Genomic DNA, 21,826 nt, shown 5'->3' with positions numbered 1-21,826 from the left:
TTGTCTAAAGCCATGCAGTATTTTAGCAGTGAGGACAAGAAAAAAAAACAAAAACAAAAGACAAAAAACCTAAACAATAATTGTTTAATTTAAAATGCAGATCTGGACACTTCAAAATATTTAATCAAATTGAAACATCATCAAAATAAAAAGGATTATTTCAAGCTCCTTATACTCCTGTAGCTAAATGCTACATCAGCTACATATACTCTAGCATGAAACATTCACAAAATGTTTGAAGGGCAAAGATGATCAATAATTACAGTACTTATTCCAGTTTCTTGCTTTTGAGTAACTGATTAAGTGCTCTGTCAAGATGAGAGGAGAAGCAAAGCCACTTCTTTGCTAAAGGGAACAATGGAGTCCCTTCCGTATGCTCCCTCTTTTCATTTAAAATCAGGATTATACATTTAATTTAAAAGACTGTTAAAATTCTCATTTCATTTTAAAGTATACTCCCCTCTCCTCCTACCAGCAGAAGAGGTAGGTTTATGTGGTAGACAGACACTCCTCCACAAGCAGAGGAGTGGAAGGACTGATAAATGACTGTGAGTATGATAGGAAGCACCAAACTTCAAGCATAAAGCTTGTAAGAGCCAGAAACTGTCCAATAGTTGGCAGTGTCTAGGTGTTTCCATTCAATAAAGGCATTTGGAAGTTTATTTTGAATATATTTCAGTTGCTTCCTCTGCTTCTGGAAGCAGTGTGAATTCACTTAGAACAAGTGTAGTGCTGTTACAAAAAAAAAAAAGGATCTAATTAGTACACTTTTATAGCAACCTTTTGAGGAAAAAAGCAGAAAGTCAGGCAACTGTTACTGCACTTGCAGTCTGTATAAGCACCAATTAGACAAAACTAACATATCTATATTTCCAAACGTATGAAAAATGCCTGCCTCGAGTCTGCTGATTTTGTGCTCAAGTTGCAGCTGTAAGGTAAGAGAAGATGAACAAATTCTAACATGAGAACATGATCCAGCCTAAAACTAGCTTTGTACCTATTGCTGATCAGTTCTGTGCAAGAGGTTTCCCTGAATTCAGATACAGCAAAAGTTTTAAGATGTGCATGGACTGCAGAGAAGGCTACAAACATTAGGGGATCATTGGTTCAGGAAGAATATTTTGACCTAACACTTTTTCCTTTAAAAAGGAAAAAAAAAACGATAACTTCCAGGCTTGTGAAGCTGCCAAACTTTAGAATTACATGCAAACAGGAGAGAAAAATGATCCAATTTACATGCATTAAAGCCTCATGCTTATGTCTAGAATCTGCATCTTCCATCATAATATCCTGTACCCCCTTTTCCTCTGTGTTTATTTGAGGAGGACTGTTGGGATTGCACTTTGTCACTTACCTTACCCAAAATAAACAGAGCAATCTGGAGCTAATTTAAGTGGTTTAGCATATCAGGATACAGCTGGGAAAGATTTTAAGAGAAAGGCTCCAGATGAACAATAGCAGTGTGCAGCCGAGTAGCAGCGAGCACAGGAAGGCTGTGCAGACAGGCTGGCAGACAGCTGTCAGCCATTCCAATAACAATTCCTGCAGCCAGTGTTAACTAGTCAGCATTGAAACACTCCAGCCAGCTCAGGAACAGCCACAAACAAAACAGAATTAAAAAGTTCACTCGAAATGACAGAAGTGTCAGGGCCACAATTTAGTGTCATGAGCATTTCAGTTGTTCTTCGCTCATCTAGCAACAGCACAACTCCTGTCTATGATTTTTATAGCTCATCTGCAGGGCTCAGATATCCTTTTTTTCCCTGTTAATATTAGGTGGGCATATGCATTGCCTTAACACTATGAGTTGATTCAGGCAATTGGACAAACTTATACATCTGTTTTTCACATCACTTTTCCTTGAGAAGAATGACTTGAGCTCTTACCCACTTGGGGCCCTACCTGTTCCCAGGAAATCCTGGCACAGTTCATAATCAGAAAGAAGTACACATCTACTGGCATAAAACGTTAAAACGAAACATAACTCTTTCATTATTACTTGCTATACTGGACATTCAAAAAAGGGTAGCAAGTACCTTAACAAATGTATCTTTCCTAAGCCAATTCTCAAAAAAAGCATATAAACCACAAAAATTGAAATTCCACCTGAAAATTCTCCCAGCCAAATAAATGAAGAAAAGTAGAAAGAAAAATCTTTATAACACTAGTCCTAAACTTCAAGGGAGGAAAAGGGAAAAAAAAAAGGTGGTTAATTACTTTGCAATCTGTTGTAATCATTCTGTCTACCGAAGTCTATTTCATTTTCCTGAAGATGACAATGAAATGAAACAGATAAGTTTATTAAGTATACACTGACAAGATGGAAAATGCATCAGTCTTGTACCCATACATTCACCACTGCCCAAGTCTATGGTAGCCCTAACGCAAACTTGGCTTTGTCTAAATGCAGTCAAGTTTATAGAGGAGAAAGGGATTATATGATAAGATAATATGGTGGCAAACAAAGACAGATAATGAAGAGAAGATGAAGTTTAAATAAAAAGTGTTCTTTCCCTTCAACGATCTAAGTAGCATTTTTAATCAGTTTCCATAAATTTAAGATTTTCAGCACTGCATTATGTTTTTAGGATGGGGAAGCAGTACAGAACAGTCTTGCTGAATTAATATTTCAACATCATTTTTTACTTCATATTTACTCCTGATCAGACAGATGGAGCATCTCCCCTGCAAAGACAAGCTGAGGGAGTTGGGCTTGTTCAGTCTGGTGAAGGGAAGGCTGCGAGGGGATTTCATTGCAGCTTTCCAGTATTTAAAATGGGATTTTAAACAGGAGGAGAATCAACTTTTTACAAGAGTAGACAGTGAGAACGAGGGGGAATGGTTTTAAGCTCAAGGAGGGAAGGTTTAGATTGTATGTCAGGAGAAAGTTCTTAACAGAGAGAGTGGTGAGGTGCTGGAATAGGTTGACCAGAGAGGCTCTGGATGCTCTGTCCCTGGATGTGTTCAAGACCAGGTTGGATGGGGCCCTGGGAAATTTGATCTTGTATCAGATCTGGAGGTTGCTGGCCCTGCCTGTGGCACATGGGGTTGGAACTTAATGATACTTAGTTGATTACAACCCAAGCCATTCTATAATTCAATGCTGACATGAAAAATGCCTAAGTAATATACTGCCAAATCTAAGAAAGAAGACATTAAGCTGGCTATAACTGAACACATTTCCTTGAAATAATAATAATAAAAATACTAGGGTGTTTTCCAGAAGTACATATAATGATCTTCTTCTCCTTCTTAATGTTGCCTCATTAATGTAACTTTCAAGGGGGTAACAAGAAGAAGCACTTAAAATTTGTTGCTTAACAGAGATTATTTTATTCAAAATTTATTACTTCCTTTCCCAATTGCATGCCAAAATAATCCCTTTTCTAATTGATCTCATTATCTTAATCACTGCAGTATACCTTCGAGACACCATGGCAGTTCAGTAAGGTCACCAGCAATTTCCTCTTGGAAAGATTCAACCTTTCTCCAACATCATCATCCTTATCCTTGAACTTTCTGACACTTTTGATTATGTTTCCTGAATCTTGAAGTCATGAAATCTCTCCTCTTGCAACACTCTGCCATTTCTGACCACACTCAGTTCTCAAATACATATTCTCAGCAATTTCAAGGGGTAGCTGTCCATCACACAGAAAAACCTTAGACTTCAAGGTAACACTCAAGTTGCACATCTTGCTCTTAACAGGCATTGTAGTCTGATGTTTTCATGCCTATATTTAATTAATTATCATTCCTTAGAAATTTTATCCTAGAAAATTTATCCTTTTCAGGTCAACTAGTTTCCAATTCCATTGCTGATAGTGGTAGAGAAGAAAAATTCATAAAGCACTGACAAGTTATTTGGCTCAAATTCAGCATAAACAGAGCTTTAGCCTTGGATTGCCCAGTGTGTCCCAGTACTGGCATACTTAAGAGGAGATGATAGCAACCCGTGATTTGAGCTCACGAAGCACCACATTTAAAACTGAAGATTTGTCTTCCTTGTAAACACTTCTGCTCTTCTGAGCTACCACTACCCAACCCACACATGTGAACTGAGAACTCCCATCTTTTCTTTACCTTCAGTTTGACAAGGACAAGTCAGTAATTCTTTAAAAATCCAACTTGAAGTCTTTCTCAGCATTATAGAATAATTGATTCACTAAATTACTGAAGGTATTCAGGTCCTTGTTTAGCAAGGGGCCCCCTTCTCATTTGCCATTAGTTGCAGTAAAACGTCCCCTTTTTGTTCTGACCAAATTAATTTAAAGAGCTAAGCTCTCAGACTGTGCAAGAGGCCAAAAGTCTTTCAACAAAAGCTGGTAAAACTGCATGCGAGCTTACTCCCAACATAATTCAAAATTATCTTGATTAATAAACCAAACCCATTATAACTCCTAAGAATATTCAAGGTACTCAAGGTCACTTGAAGAGAATCACAGGAAGCCACGCATAGCGCCTGTATGCAGCTGAGTGACCCCAAGGGCAGTCACCTGTGAAGAGAAGTACAGAGGGCAGAAAAACACCTGTGGGCAGAAAAAAACATTGATAGAAAAAAGCCCCTGACTTCACAGTTCCACCCATCAGCACCACTGTCCACACAGACATTTTTGAGACAAGCATTTTCTTTTTTTCTTCTCTTCACTGTGTTTTTCTTTCTGTTGTCTCTGTCCTGTAACTGTAGCTGTTGACTAGCAATAGTTTACACCTCTTAGTCAATGTGAATCACTTGTGATCAGTAATCTGTAATTATTAAGCTCTCTTAAACACAGGTTTGCTTTTTCAGTCAATCAGAAGCACTAGTATAAAGCCTGAAGGCAGATTTACACAGCATAACATGAAGAATAATTTCAAGAAGAAAGATATGATTTTGTGTATGTGAAACCTCAGCTTTCTACATATAACTTTCGGAGAACAATAACAGAAGCAACTTTTTTCTTTTTTCCTTCCACGTGAACAGTAATAAAAGAATGCAATTGTAAGAATTTGGACGTGACAGAAAAGCTTGTGTAGGACGTCATTCTTAAGATCCACTTACAACAAATGCTTATTTGATTTCAAAATGTGTTACGGTGCTGTAGTGCAAACAAAAGCAGACTGAACAATTATTAAAACTATCATTAAATTTTGCAGATGTCAATTTATTTCAACTCATTCACTGCCAATTTATTAAAATATTCCCCTGCAACTTATTAGAAGCAGTGCAGTAATCCGATACATGCAGTACTCTGCGTATGATCAATAATAATCTTTTGCATAGCTTAAACATGTAGATTGCATCTAATATAAGAGGTTTATAAGGAAAAGCACATACTGCAGTTGCTTCATTATTACTTTTGCTTGAAGCCATTTGCTGTAAAACAAGTGAAATTGCTGCTCCTGCTTCTTCTCAACTAAGTTCAAGCAACTCTAGAATGTTAATGAGAATTCAGGGTCAGTTCACTTCAGTGTACACAAAGCACTGGCTATATGTATTAACATGAGAAAATGCAATTAGAGGTCACATCTCAAAACAAGCACAGGCAACATTCTACATGGCTGCAGTGCTGAAAGTTCATATAGTCAGTGTGGGTGTTTCTTCCTGCTTAAAGAGATATTTCAAGATGAAGAAATATTACAATACTAGTAAGAGACATATTCCAGTCATGTGAGACATACGAAGACACCCAGAGATGCAAAAAATTGCAAATAGTACGAAGAACATTAGTAGGAATGTACATCAGAAACAGAACAAAGATTAAGAGTGAGCTGAAAAAAAAAAGAAATATAAAGAAAAGTCCTCATGAAAGGAGGGAAAAATGAGATTATTATTTCAAACTTTAGCATGAAGAGCTAAGAACATACAACAGACATTGCAGCAAGGAGTCTCCAAGCCAGTTTTATATCACATGTATACACTGTCTGATACATGTATCCATGGCCAAATCTTAATACCCAGGACTAACGTTCACAGGTAGTTCAAAACGCTCTCCTAGTTCAACTTTATTAGCAATGAAGAAGGACAGATACTTTCCATATGCTACCCTTCACTATCTTATAGATTTTATTTCCCAACATTAAACATGCCCCTTATGTTTCCAACACTGTTTCATTAAAAACAAGCAAACAAACAAACAAACAAAAACCATTCTCTTCTGCATGCACAGGAGATGAACAACACTATGATCTACCTATACAACTTCTTGCAATAATCTTTTTTCATCTGTCTAAATCCTACAGGTTGCCAGGAGATGCCAGAAACACTTTTTTTCATTCAGCAGTTGTTTAATTTATCTACTTTTCTTACCTTTTTTTCCATGAAAATAGACACTACAAGATTTCCTTAGCATTTTGTAGGGCTTTTTTCTGCATAACCTCAGAGTCCACTTAGGCTTCATCTCTATCCTACAGTTGGAAGGGTTAATGTTCTGCTTTTGACACTCATCTTTCATCATTTCACAGTCACAAAAATTTTGTTTCCTTATACCAGATTATTTCATCATGGTACAAATTGACCTCTTCATCTGTGCTACAGCATCCTCTCTGCACCTGCTCTTCACGGCCGCTATATTCACTGCCATCCTGTCAATAATCCAGAGGAGTATCAAGAGTGATGTCTTCTTCCACCAGCATTTTGAAGAGGTGATAGAAAGACTGAGTCAGTGAGAGAGTGAGCAGGGAGTGTATGTTTCCTACCTTATTTTTTCTCTTATTTTATCATCCTTAAGAACTCCTACTATTACTTAGTTTCTTTTATTGATCCTCACTTCAGAGTGTATTCACTAGATCACATTTTCATAAGTATATCCATGGTCTCCTTTCCAGCTCTTAAAATTAAAGCTCATCTTTCCTTCTGCACATTAATGTTTTTTTTTGCTATCTATATCCGATTTCTTTCATTCGCTTCAAGATAGAGGACTTAAAAGTAACAGCTTTTCTTCCAAAGCCTACTGTGCATTTTACCTATGCAATGATTCTTATTCTTGCAACAACACTCCCAGCCTGTAAAAGCCGGGGTCTTGAATTATGAGAATTACTTATTCTAGGCAAAAAAAGACACAAAACAGAATAGAGATTTGCACACTTTAAATTTTTTTATCCTATCTTGCTAGATAAACACGGTAATTTATTTCACAGTTGTTTAATCAATGGATATACAGATGGTATATAGTCAATAGAAATACAGATGGTGTATATATACATATATATCTCCAGGAGCTTGGCTAATATAATTTATATTGCAGGAAATGAGAGAAAGTCATTCACCCTGTCCTGGGCTCACAAGATGAACTCCTGATGGAGCGGATCTCCAGAGAGATCCTTCCATACTGGCAGTCAGCTCTTAAATGGGTCTAGGAGAGGTGGAGCCAGGCTGCACCCCTTCCTGCAGAACAGGTGATTTGCCTTCACCTGTGCTCCCGTGGCTGACTCATTGCTCGCCTCAGGTGATCAATCAAAGGTTCAGGCCGTGATTCAGCAGCCCCATACAACAGTCTATATCTTTTGGCAGGACAGAAGTCAAAGTTTTACTGTATTACCGAATCAAACCTTCTCTTCCACCCAATTGAGTAATCAATTTGAAATGTTATTCAGATGAAACCACCTGGGCCAGAAAAAAAAATTTCAGCAGCAACAAGTGCTTCAAAGAAAAGTGCAAATTCTTGCAGTCACCAAGGGGAGAGTCTTTACAAAGTCCCCTGAGAAAGCAATTTGTATTTCATGGCACCAAAAACTTAATTCCTTCTAAACATCTATTAGAGAAATGGTTGATGAAGAAAATTGAAAGGAAAGAGCACAGAACTAGGATACTAAACTTTTTATCCATTTTTGAAGTCAATTTTAGCTGATATGATATCTGATTACAGAACAGGAGTGATCTGGAAAAACTACTATTTATGTCCTTTATTTTTTTTTAAACTTGAAATCTATAAAATGTACAAATTCCCAGGCACTCAACATTTCTAAATTCAAATATTCTAAGTAAGTTCTGCTGGTTATACTTACTTATGAATTAAAGCAGAGAGAAAAAATCTTACTGTTTTAACACTTGCTAAAGTGAAATCTTCCCCAGATACAGATCTATTATGTTAAATACATAGAAATAACATAGAATCATAGAATCCTTAGAGTTGGAAGGCACCCTTAAAAGTTATCTAGACCAAATCCCCTACAATGAACAGGGGCAAAACAGAATGATGGAAAGTGAAAGTGAAAAAAAAATACAAAAGATAGTTGCGCTGAGCTTTCATATGGAACCTCTAATTTATTTTTTTTTTCTGTAGTTTAGCTTTCATGCATTTATTTGGAGTATATTTTAATTCTGAAATATTCAAAAGTATAAAAAGCAGATGTACTAGCCAAGCCATAGCATGCTTGTGAACATAAAAGTATGAAAAGAAAATGCAAAGAAAGAACACAGATTCAGAACAACTCAGCATAGATTTGAGGTTTGTTTTTTTTTTTTCCTGGTAATACTAAGGCCATTTTACAACATCTGCAGCTTCTTCCAAACGTTTAAACCAGACTAGACAATATTGTATGCTGTTTCTATAAATCAGTGGTCAATTTTCCTTTAGTTCCTATATTGGTCCACAAAAGCAAGAGCTTGCTGTGGTCCAACGTAATAAAATAGGTGGCACTACCTTCAGAGCAGCCCCCATAAATAGAAGGCATTACATCTGGAGTGACCTACATAGATAAGAGACTAGTTGATTTGAAAAAGGCATACATTTGGTTATATTTTAATATTTAGTATCTTTAGTAGTATCTGATGATTTAATATTATCTAATGTATTTGTAAATTCATAGCCATATTATAAAACAGCTTAGAGCACAAGGAATACGTAAGGTTATGAAAAGTCATGAGGAAAATCAAAAAGGGTTATTTACCCAATTTTTTTCCAAGATACAGTCCCTATACAAAGTGAAAGACATTTCACTACTTGCTTACCCAAAACAGGCAGAACAATCAGAGATTGCCATATTCACCGGATCTTATTAAATAAGTACAGACTAAACTCCTTCCGTCTCTCAAGTTTATAATGCATTTCCATTGTGCAAAAACTAAGCATGAGGAAAGCTTGGAAAGGAATAGAAACTGGCACATTTTGAAGGCCTTTCTTCTTTTCTTCTTGTGCTTCTGCCTTAGGAGACTTTACAATGAATCATAAATAGCAAGAACAGACTTGTCTTCTAATCCTGCATCTCAAGGATCTAATGTGATGGCTACTTTGCTGCCATCAGCCAGGAAGCACAATCATCTTAACAGAGCATGAACTACATAACAAGGTGCACTTGGGACACATCATTAACTATCCAAAACAACCACCACATAGGAGTACTGAAGATGCTGCTCTGTCATCTCTTTTGCTTAATTCTGTATTTTTTGCACTATCGAATTGTTGATTTTTCTATCTGACATTATTGTATTCTAATAGCCAAATGCAATTCAACCTTGAATACAAGAGACTATTTAGGTTCTTTTAATCCACAACAATTAGATATTAATGAAAGCAAACAGTATATAAAAAGATGGCAGGAATAATATGGCATATCTCGTTCATCCACAGTTTGGTTTTGTACGCATTTGTTACAAGCTATATATTGAGTGCTCCCCTGTAGGACTGAGGCTTTATGTGCAATCATGCTCTTATACCTAATCACTACCATATGGAGGCCAGTGTAAGGGTCCATCCACAATGAAGCAGAACTGGAAAGTCTATTAAAAGTTAACTGTGAAGTTATTTTATACTTAGCTTATAAACTTTAAGAAGCCAGTCTAACAATGGTAGTCTCAATACCACTGAAAACAGTGTGTGTCAATGGAGTGCTTTGCACTACGTTTCTACGAAGCAACTTTCTGAAGTTTGCAAATATTTTAAAATTTTTAAATATTTTTTATTTTAAATATTAAAATATTTTAAACATAAGTAAAATGCGTAACATCCAGTATGCACACAAGCTTAGACAAAGATAAACAAAACTGAGATAAAAGCAAAGGATGGAAAAAAGTCAACTTCCCCATAACTTTCTTGCTTTTGTCCATTGTGTACAGAATCATTGTACACAAATTTTGGATGTAACACTTCCATCAGCCGCCAGTATCAAGAATATAAGCAGACACTTTGTTGTTGTTGGGTTTTGGTCTGTGTTTTTTTTTCTTTTTTTCCTTCCCAGTTCTGAGGGTGAATTCTGTATAGGCAAAGGGGAATTAAATAGCATTTACTAGTGCCAGACACTTGTCTAGAGCAAGCACTAGACAGCTTCAATGCATAGCTCTGTGAATGCATATTATTTTTGACCTCCCACATTCTTACTGAAAGTCTAGGTCACAGAACAGGGCTTCAGAGCCCTTCCTTTATATGACTGAAGCTTATGATTGTGACTCAGAGTTAAACAGAAAGGACTGTCAATAGCAGTGGTAAAAGATCACATTTGGAGAGAATTTCTCCCCTCTGATCTTCACAGCATGAATGCTGCTTATTCTGTACATGGTCCAAGTATGGAACTCCCATTGAGGTTTTGTTTAAAAAGAGGGAGAGAGACAGAGAAAGAGAGAGAGAGAGAGAGTACAGCATACAGAGCAGAGATCTACACTGTGGATAAGCTACTCAAAGCATGAATTAGAGAATAACTTTGCCCTTAATTTGAACTCAAGTTCTTTCCTACTTCTCCATATTGCATCTGAAAGATCTATTTGTTGCTTCATTTTTGAGCTGTGCTAAAAGTGTGACAAAAATGCAAACACACTCCTCTGATGGCTAGCAGGAAACACGCATTTTCAGTGAAACAACTGGCTTTCATTTAGTTAAGATTTGCAGACGAAAAGACACCCGTTGTATACTTCATTATGATGCTGTATATGCTCAATGGAGAGAGCAGCCTTACAGGTTCAACACAAGCAGGAGAAAAGCTACTTAAAGTCTTCAAACAGCTGATTCACTATTATATCTGTAGTATTTAATACAGATTTTTGAGTGTGTATCACAGAAGAACTATGAAAGCCTTTCTGTTAGAGGCACAGAGGAAACAGAAAACCACACCTTCTCCTAAAAAATTCTGCTCATGTAATTTTCATCAAGATTTAAGTGCACCCATAGGGCTTTCATTTTCCATCAAGAGAACATAATACTCCTCCTGCATCAGAGTACCATGTTTTTACAGAGTAGTATTCAGATAAATTAAATCAACACTTTTTTTTTTTTCAGCTTAACAGAATTGTCTGTTTATTCTCCTGACTCTTCTAACAAAGGAGGAAGAAAGAGAGAAAGAGAGGAAGAGAGGAAGAGAGGAAGAGAGGAAGAGAGGAAGAGAGGAATTGATCTCATGGAAAAAATGAATTTTATACAAAGATTCCAACAGTTACAAACACGGCGTTCCAACAGCTGCATATACAATGTCCTTTTTAATTCTGTTCTTTTTTTTTTTTAATCCTCTTTACACCCTAGTACAGTTTTAGCAATAGGAACAATACCAGTGGAGACAGTTTCAAGCAATCATTTTCCTATAAGCTGCTTCAGTAACTAAACAGGTCTCAGTTACAGACTCTGCTCTGTCAGGTCAAGACTAGCATACACCATCATTAAACACAAGAGAACTACAAAGGCAAATTTTAACCTAAAACCAATGTGAATAATTGAAAAACTTCTCATATGTCTGCAGTAAATAAGTCGGTCATGGAGAGTAAACCAGTATAGTTGTATAGGAATTATACTCTAACGCAAATTTTTAACAGTGGTGTGAAATTATTAAATACCATTAACATGTAAAATTAGTTGTTTTCAACATTCATTACTACCCTCAGTCTGAGAAAAAAAAAATTGCTAGGATAACTATTAGCATGGTTAAGTTAGAGCTTTAACCAAAAATGGACAGCTCTCAACGCTGATAATCAACAATTTCTGAGTTCATTTACAAGTGAACTTCACTTTAAGAACTGGCATTTCCTTAAAGCAGGAAGAAAAATACCAGATTCTGGCTACGCAGAAATTTTAAACACAGCCTAAAAAGAAGTATTTCTGCCATGAGGTTACCCTCTGCTCAGTAATTCAATTTCAGAATGCTAAGTTTTGCAAGAGAGAATGTAGGGAAGGGTGATGGGACTTAATGCTATAAGAAATCAAGGACAAATATTTCCTACAAAACATTTCAGGTTTTCACAGGATTTTAGAATAGGAAAAAAAGAAAGACACTATATTTCTTGAGTATCAATATTTTCTCAGATTTCATTTTGAAATTAATTTCCTTCATAAGATAACATTTCTGCTTTTCATAACATAATTACAAGGTAGTCTAGATGTTTCATTACAACTATCTGTATCTTTTGGCATTAATTTGAATGTTATCCATACTTTACTGGGGAAAATTGGAAAGAAAAAATAAAAATAGAAAGCCAGTACTGGAACATGAAACAACAAACATACGCCAGCAACATGTGCTTGCAGCCCAGAAGGCCAACCATATCCTGGTTTACATCGAGAGAAGTGTGACCAGCAGGTCGAGGAAGGTGATTCTGCCCCTTTACTCTGCTTTCGTGAGATCCCACCAGGAACACTGTGTCCAGTTCTGGAGCCCCCAACACAAGAAGGACATAGAGCTGTTGTTGGTCCAGAAAAGATGACCAGCGGGCTGAAGCACCTCCACTACAGAGACAGAATGAGAGAGCTGGGGCTCTTCATCCTGGAGAAGAGAAAGCTCTGAGGTGACCTTATAGTGGCCTTCCAGATTCTGAAGGGAGCCTACAGGAAATCTGGGGAGGGACTTCTTATATGGACATGTAGTGAGAGGATGAGGGGAAATGGTTTTAAAATGGAAGAGGGTAGATTTAGACTAGCTATTAAGAAGAAATTCTTTGTTTTGAGGGTGGTTGCCCAGGCAGGTTGAGAATGACCCTCCCTGGAGGTGCTAAAGGCCAGGCTGGATGGGGCTTTGAGCAACCTAGTCTAGAGGAACGTGTCCCTCCCTGTAACAGGGGGTTGGAACTAGGTGATCTTAAAGGTCCTTCCAACCCAAACCATTCTTCACCCTCCATTATTTCTCACTCACCAGCAATACCTGCAATTAGTGCAAGTGCAGTGGTATGATGCACCTTTTGCTTGTAGAATAACAAACTTAAACAGTCAAGACAAAAGTAGAAATTTCAAATATACAAACTCAAATGTCTTCATTGAAAGGGCTTGCAACTTAGATACATATGTAAATAATGCAGATGCTCTGGCACTTTCTTTGATAACAGTACACTGAACTTGTCAGAGTTTCCTGACAGGACTGATTAACCTGTTACTCAATAAACCTGCTATAACTGAGGAGGTATACTAAAAATTCTGTCTGATAGCACATCTAACAATACAGTCAGATAATAACTTTTCCAATCAATTTGTCCTCCAGCTGCTTTAGACAATTTAAAACTGAAAGTCTCCATGAAGTTCCTTACCTACAAAAGAGAATAAATGGAAGTTCACTCAAGACCAAAGACATAAGGAAGATATAAAAAAGATTTTAGAAGTCCAGTAAAAGTCAGATCCCTGTTTTGTAACAAAGAAGAAGGAAAATACACAACATTTTATCAGACAAAAGCCAAAATATGCTTAAAACAAAATAAAATGAAATGATATGCTTAAGGTAAAATAAAACAAAAAAGAGTAAGACGAATTCTTTAATAAAGATAATATAAATTTCTAGGGAAAAGTACATGAGTGTGTAAGAGAGGCTGTATAAACATTAATAAGTATGTCCAAGAGAAGTTGTGCTTCTATTAATCATAATTCTAAAATGATAAAAAAGAAAACATATTCTGGAATGAAAACAGTCATCACTGTCACATCCTTCATCATTAAGAGGATTTATGTAGTTTCCTCTTAGCAATGGAAGCCCTGGATTGAAGAGGAATGCTCTACATATTTTACCGTTCGAAGCCCTCAAATGGCAACAAAGAGACACTACAGTGCTAATCCACTTTTAAGAACGGTCAGGCATACGGGAAGAGAGGGTGTTATGGCGTATTGCTTCAAAATAGTTTAGAATACCAAGAAGCTGAAATAAGACAATGGATATCACCTCTAATATAGAACTGAAAACAGAAGTCTCATTTGCATTTTCTGATGTTGGCAAGTGTCCACTCAAATAACTTGTTGCATTTTGTAAGAACTTTAAACACATGCGGTAGACAGCAAATCTCCACCTCTTACCTCAAATATAGGTCTACATTTGAAGCAAAACTTGGGCTTCTAAACCAGTGTTAATAGTACTGAGCTAAATTTATACAACTAGAATGCTTATTATGACCTTTGGGTATTTAAATCAAGATCCTCTTCAGGAAAGCAGTAGTTACACTCTCTTACATTTTCTAAAAAGAAAAATAAACTGTATGCTGTTTTTTGTGTTTCAAATGGATAAAAAGCCATGGACACTCAAGACATTGCTGCATTCATTTTTATCTCTTTTGCTTAAATAAATAAGGACTTTATTTTCACCACTGGTTTTATCAGTGTAAATTATTTGCATATGCAGTACAAAATGCGCAAAGCAAATTCTATTTTACATTGAAGCAGTCAAGAAGTTGTTCGTCTCTGCTACTTGATACATAAATGTAATACCACGTACTATCCTTTTTTTCCTTATCTACCTCCCAAAATTGCTAGTATATTTGTAAAAAAGACCTGCAGTGTTGATGTACATGATATATTGAGAGGTGGTGAGACTACTGATCATCAGATGACTTCATTCTTGGCCCAGTATATCCATTTCCTCTAAAGAGAAACCGGAGTTCTATACAATTTGCAAAGCCCTTGTAAAATGTGCAGTAGTTCCATTTGCCAGCTGGCATGTTTTCAAGTGAATCTTGATTGAGCCATTACATTATACAAATAGGAAAAAACACTAAAGATTTTAACAAAAGGAAATCCACTATGAGAGCAAAGATCATATCATGTTTTAGATTATTTGAGTGTTCACTAAAAAGTTCTGGTTTGTTTGATAGTGAACAGTGAAAGAATCGACACGAAGACACGTTTGTTTCAATGCTAAGTGGTATAGCAAACAGCAGCAAATGATCACTGCATTTTCTACATTGTTTGTGTGAATTTCAAAACAGTGAGGCACAAACATCAAAATGTCAATTATGGCTGTAACTGAAGAAAGGAATAGTAAATAGTAAAGTAAAACCTACTGCAAAACTAGAGGCTTCACTTCTTTTTTCTCTATTGTTTTCTAAAACTACACTTACTGAACTACGAGTTTTTAAGAAAACTGAGGGTGTCTTTATTGTCCTGTATCTTTAACAACTATGCTGAGAAGAAATGCAACCACAGCCCAATAAAATTATGAATACTATTTATCATTCCCTAGACTCCTCCTTGTAGCCTTCATTTAAATTTCTAAATTAACCTTACTGATTCTTAACTTCAGAACGTAGGAAGAATTATTTTGAAGATAACTCCTAGTTATATATGAAAATGTGTCTCTTTAGTCATATGAAACAAGGCCTACAGGTTCAGAGCACTTATCGGGCCCTACAGAGCTGAAGAAAATGTTTAAGTATGCTAGAATAAAACCAGGTAAAAAAAGGGAAAAATAAGGGTGAAGAGTAATCTAAACACAGCATTAAGTAAGCAGCAAAAGGCAGAGTAAAACAACTGAGACATGTGTGGGAAGGCATACTTTCATTACAAGGAAAGTACCAAACAAGTCTAGAAAGATCAAAAGCCCAAACATACAAGAGCACTGATTTTTCAACAAAAAACAACAAAAAAACCCATAAATCCTCTCAAGCCATGCTGCACACCAAACTTGCACGCTCATTAATTTAGGTAATACCATTTAGGCGTATATCTATATTATAACTATATATATACACACTAATATAATAGAAAACAAGAACTTGCAAAGAGATCTTACATAGCACAGTTCTCTGCATAAGACACCCAGCTGCAGACCCTCTTAGGTTTCATTTCAACCACTTTCTAATGACCATTTTAAAAGACACCAGCTGCAAAAGCAATAGACAGAATATGAAAAAGTTGAATGGATTTCTCACTTTTTAAAAAGCAGATAATGGTTTCAACATTTGATTTTTTTGAAAACTGAGTCTTTAATGTATGCAACATTTTATGCCTATAAGGAACAGTTGTGTGAACTAAAGAGAGAACACTGGAAAAAATGTATCACTGTCCTGTGATTTCCTTGACCTAGGCCCAATTTCCTTGCATTTGAATCTCTAAATTCCACTCCTGGCAGTTTAAAACTTCACTGAAGTCAAGCAAGTCTCATTAGATAAGAGATACTAGATTCTCCTGCCTGAGTTTCTTTGAAAAGTACATGCAACTGATTGTAAAATAACTACTGTTAAAAGCAGGGTATACTGTGATTATTTGGAAAAAAGCATCCTATAAATAAAAAACAAATTTGTCCCTTTAGTTCCAAAATACTCTGGATTTCCAGCTCAGATGTTGTTAGTTTTATTCCACAATGTACTGAAAAAACATTGCTGAAAAAATTCTACCAGGACCCCATGAACAAAGACTGGATTTTTTCCACATGGAATAAGTATTGGTATCATTTTCCATATGGCTTTGCTTACTTTCAGTTCTAACTATGAAAACGTTGTAAACGGAAACAGGCACAGAAAAGTTATCAAATCCTGTTAGAGACAAAACCTGGACACAAATGCAACATCACAAGGGAAAAAGGCTTGGACTTTAATTGAAATTCCAAAGCAGCTGATAAACTCAAAATAAATCATTGCATTTTTATCAAAATATGAGTTCTGCTTTGAGGTTTGCTTTCTGGGGGCTGTTGGTTGATTGTTTTGGTTTTGTTTTTTTTTCTCCTCAGCATGTCCACATAAAATGCATTTTGACAGCCCTGATGTGTCAAGCATGGGCAAACGACTGATTTTTAACAGGCAGCTTCCCACTGCCAACCAAACAAGAATATCTATTTCCCTGAAATCCAGCCAAGCAGCTGTATTTCAGAAAGGTTCCATTTCATTCCTAGTTTGTAAACAAAGAAAATTGCTTTATAATCTATTATTTGCATTTGCCTAAATTAACAGACCTCTGCTTCTCAGATGCAACATGCCAGTGAAATATTTTAAGCTAGAAACGTGCAAAAATCATGTTACATAAAAGTAAGAGGAAAAATGAGTTCTTGTGTCAAAGTGCTTGCCAACTGACAGTTTGTGCCTTCTGCAACTGTAACAATTTATAGACTGACCAGAAAGCCACCTACTGCTCAGGACATACGAATTTGGTAGGTTACTCACAGTAAGGATTCAGTTCTGATAGATACTCAGTGACATCAGTGGCAAGAAAAATGCTTCCAATTTTATTGCACTACTCTGTATAACACTGTTTTTACTCCAATAGGAGCATCCTCCATTTTTACTGATAATTCTTGAGAACCGTTTTAGTCATATATAAAAAAGCCATAAGAGAGAAGAGATCTTTCCTTACAGTTTGAGTTTCCTCCTTCATCCATCTTCTGTAATTACAAATGACATTGAGGAACAATACAAAGGCCAGATGTCTCTGCACTCAGCTTGTTAGACATTGTATCAGCACTATATCAAAGATATTACTGAAAGTATATAATCAAATGAACTTACCAGTAGAGAAAACAAGAACAGTGTTATTCCAAAGACCGTATTTTTTCAGAGCATCAGTAAGATTTCCTACAGCTTCATCCAAAAGAGACACCATTCCAGCGTAATGGCGCCTCTTTTCATCTTTAATGGAGGAATATGGTTTCATGTACTCTTCAGAAACCTCAAGAGGTTCATGGACAGACTGAAAAGCAAGGTAGAGAAAAAGGGGCTGGGGTGGAAAGGAGAGAATGTAAATTAGTTTAACACAAAGCACTACATGCAAAAAAAAAAAAAAGCTTTAATTCAATAACATGCACAGGAATTTATTCTAGACTTCTAATTTTAGTGTTTGGTAAAATCACAGAGAACACTATTCTTGGAGCTACCAAAATAACCTTGAAAGACAATACAGCCTTTAGTTATAGCCAACGCAGGTTCACAAGAGGATGGTCGTGTTTAACTGATTTAATTTCCTTTTATGACAAGGTTATCAATCTTTTTTGACCAGTGGAAGTCAGTAGACCTGGTCATTCCGGAGTTCAGCAAAGCTTTCAATACTGTTTCTCACAGTACCCTTCTGGATAAAATGTCCAGCATGCAGGCAGCCAAAAACACAATATGATGGATAAATAACTGCCTGATGGGTCATACTCAAGGATTGCAGTAAATGAGGTTAGAGCAGGCTAGCAGCCAGTCACTAAGGGGATACTGTTGAGTTCCATTTTTTGGGGCCAGTTCTCTTCAGTGTTTTTATAAATGATCTGAATGCAGGATTTAAATTCATGCTAAGTAAATTAAGAGGACCTTTGGTAAAAGACTTATCTAAAGGCGTGAGAAAACATCAACTGTACCTTCTTTTCATAACACAGTTATGAGTTTTTTCTCTGAAAATTCTTCCACTAAGCTTTCTACTCTCTTTTTAGAAGAGCAATATGCTAGAACATTTTTATAAATTCACTGCTCCTATTATTACAAATAAAATGGAGAAGAGTAGTAGGCTACGGCTGTGCAAACCAAATTCATTTAGACAGGGAAAAAAGATGAGTTTTATCAGTGCTACTTCTCACATTTAGCTGTTCTCTGCGTAACCTTCTAAAAAGCCTAGATACAACCTCTGCATTAATATATATATATATATATTTTAATAAATATTCTTTAGTGCGAGTAAGAACTGCTGACTGTACCTTCTCAGTTTTATGATTGGCTATAAGGTCTACAGCTCTTTCTGTAAATAAATTTGTGGAGTACATGTTTTTAAACCCAGTTGCGACTTCTTCTCCATCACGGAAGTCCAGAGCACAGCGTGTTACATTCTTTGCTTTGATGAACACACAGTGATCATGAGAATAATAATCCTCACTTCCCAGAAGATAACCTAGAAAGGATGACAAGTAAAGAGGCCCATATAACATCACAAAAGCAGATACATGGGAAAAAGAGCCAAATAAAAATGTCAAAACTTTAGAGCTTTAGAGATGAGAAACTCATCCAACTTTTAATAATCTGCAGTGACAGCTCATGATAGGACTAAATAGCTCAACACTTAACAGACAGACTTTTTATCATTACTACAGACAGTAATTTCACTGCACAGAAAATCATCTGAAGGCAGTTCAGTGACATTTACGTTTAAATCTTTGATACAAGTTATAAACCAATACACTGTTAGTGAATAAGTGACTTATCCCAGTAATTCTACGGATTTATATCTGGTACAAATTTGGATACTTTTTCATGTAAGACTTTTCTCTCTATTACAAAGTTTGGACTACTTTATCTTAGCACTTGTTTTTCATGGGTTTTTTGTTTGTTTGTGTGCCTTTTCAGTTGTTATTTGGTGATTTTTTTCTTATATTTATTTAAAAACACCCAAAAATGATGTGTTTCTTCAACTATACAGACATTTTTTATCCACTACTGCCCCCTACTGGTGAAAAGGAGATATTACAATTTGAAGATAACCAAAAGACAAAAAAATCTAGATGTACAGATTTGCTCCCACCAAGAACTATACTGTTAAGCACTGAGTGCTTTACTTTTTATAGATCAGAAACAAAACTCTTTAAGATCATTCAAATCTCATAATTATTGCTTTTAGAATTAGATTTCAGATGTATATTTCAATACCCTAGGGAAAAAAAAAGGCAAAATCTGCAAAATTACATTCTGAAGTTCTGCAAAACCAAACTAAAGTTGAGGATAAAACTTCAAAATGGAAGAACTCTGAATCTTATTCAGCAGTTTCAAGTATTATTAGTCATGCAAGAAAAGACAAGTACAGAAAGAAGAAAGATATATTAAAGTACAAAACACTCCCTATATTTTTAGGTCAAAAAAAGGTTTTTCTTTCAAAGCATAAATAGTGATTTTGTGTGCCTCCCTCAATTTATTCAAACTAAAAATTTCATTTTTCTATTTTGAGTGTCCACTGGGGGAGACACTATCAAGACTCTTGCTGCAGAATGAAAAGCCTCTAACTGCAATCATGGAATTCCTCGTGGAATTAAATGAACATAGTTGGGTATCAAAACACCACATTCACTGAAAAAGAATTCCCTTAGTGTCATGCTGGGCACCCAATGAGCATACTTAGAGACAACACTGGCCCAGTATTAAATCCTGCTCATTCCTAGGGTGAGATTTACAATGAGTGTAAGCCTGTATCTACATCTGTGCTGTCAAAAAGAACACAAGCTCATAGGAGAGATTGGAGCAGAAGGCCAAAGTGGGAAAAGGCACAAACATTCAAGCAACAATCCATCATATTGTGATCTCTATTTATAGCTTCATTCATTTGTGAAGCCATAGTCTCAAACTCTCTTAAGAGTCAAGAGACAAAACTGTTCTAAACTAAAGGAACTGTTCTTCCTACCATTTTCAATTTGAATCATCAGTATCTACAAGGGAATATAGCACAACCAGGCTCCTAATTTGGGTAACTAGCATTAGAAGAGTGTGGACTTCAAAAAGCATAGATTAAGTTTATCGTAATTTCCAACTGTAAAACTGGGCAGTAGCAATTAATAGTGACAAAGTTATTTTCAAGATGATGTGTTTTGAATTTTTCATGAAAGTTTTTAAAATCCATTCTAGTGGATGTTAACAACTTTGTATTCAGTATCAGGTGACACGGGGTGCATTAGTGATAGCCCCATCCAAATAACACCAAGAATATTTGTGCAAAGCTATGAAACATCTAATTAATACTTGGAAAAGAAACTTTCTAAGAGGAAAAATATGTAGTACATAGTTAGAAATTGGACAATCCAATTCTGGCTTTTTGTTTGTTTGATTGTTTTAAATCTAGGTGACTGATTTCTTATCTTTGCAATTCCTGTAACATTCTGTTTCATGAAGGTTCTTGCACTACATTCCTTTCCAGAGGAAGTAGAAAATTGGTGATATTCTATTCACAAACTATGAAGACAGTATGGTGTGATGCCTACTTATCTCCCTTTTAAAGGTATCAGCTTACTGTAAATATAATATTATTTTCAGAACAAAATATGTCTACTGTTTGATCTAACCCAAAATGTTCAGTTTAGAGATACTGCTAGAAAATGAAACCAGTCACTACACCCTAAGTCTTTTAATCATCATGGAACACACTTAACTGCAGTTCTTTAAAAATAAACACTTCCTTTAGAGGGACTCAATAATTATGGCATTTTCTTCAATAAATTGTGAGGCTTGGACATACATTTAATACACCAATGCATTTTAAACAGTTACACTTTGCAGATAAGCTTCCACAAACATTCATTTACTTATGCACTAGCAGTAAATCTGTCCTTAGAAGAATCGAACACTCTTGCATCATTTTTAACACCATATTTACTGTACAGATTAAATCTACCCATTACCAAAGTAAGTATCAAATCCTCTGCGGGTTGGAAGGCATTCCTTCCTGTACATCCCTAAATGCCACTTCCCCACCATGTGAGTAACATATCCTGCATCTTTAAGCAGCTCTGGGAGGAGTTTCTCATCAAGCGGTAGACAGCTGGGCTGGCACGGCCAAATTATTTGATGTTGTAAACCCGTGTGGATCTAGAAAGGAAAGAAGAAAGATTACTTACAATGCAAAATAATAAATACTATACAGCAGGCTAGCATCAGTTTTTATGGCCTGTTTTCAGTGACGTAGAACTGAGGACGTTCAGGAACCCAAAGATGGAGGATATCGAGGAAAACAATGAATAGCATTGTTGGTTTTAAGAAGAGGATCTTTTCAAGCAGAAATCAAGCAGAAAAGTGCAATTA

At 36.0% G+C, this 21,826-nt stretch overlaps 1 protein-coding gene across 1 annotated transcript in view; it reads right to left on the bottom strand.

Moving 5' to 3' along the window:
* The window catches only part of LOC104914958 (arylsulfatase B), a 39,718-nt gene extending 18,085 nt beyond the window's left edge, over positions 1 to 21,633 (bottom strand). Inside the window, exons 1-3 of the mRNA XM_019610425.2 lie at positions 21,427 to 21,633; positions 18,748 to 18,938; positions 17,585 to 17,792 (exon numbers count right to left, since the gene is read on the bottom strand). Of these exons, the coding sequence (XP_019465970.1) occupies positions 17,585 to 17,792; positions 18,748 to 18,938; positions 21,427 to 21,502 (475 nt within the window). The 5' untranslated portion in view covers positions 21,503 to 21,633. The remainder of the gene's footprint in view (positions 1 to 17,584; positions 17,793 to 18,747; positions 18,939 to 21,426) is intronic.
* Between the last annotated feature and the right edge of the window lie 193 nt (positions 21,634 to 21,826).

This window comes from Meleagris gallopavo, chromosome Z (assembly GCF_000146605.3).
Source record: "Meleagris gallopavo isolate NT-WF06-2002-E0010 breed Aviagen turkey brand Nicholas breeding stock chromosome Z, Turkey_5.1, whole genome shotgun sequence".
Lineage (NCBI taxonomy): Eukaryota > Metazoa > Chordata > Aves > Galliformes > Phasianidae > Meleagris > Meleagris gallopavo.
This window is presented reverse-complemented; position numbering and strand designations above follow the sequence as displayed.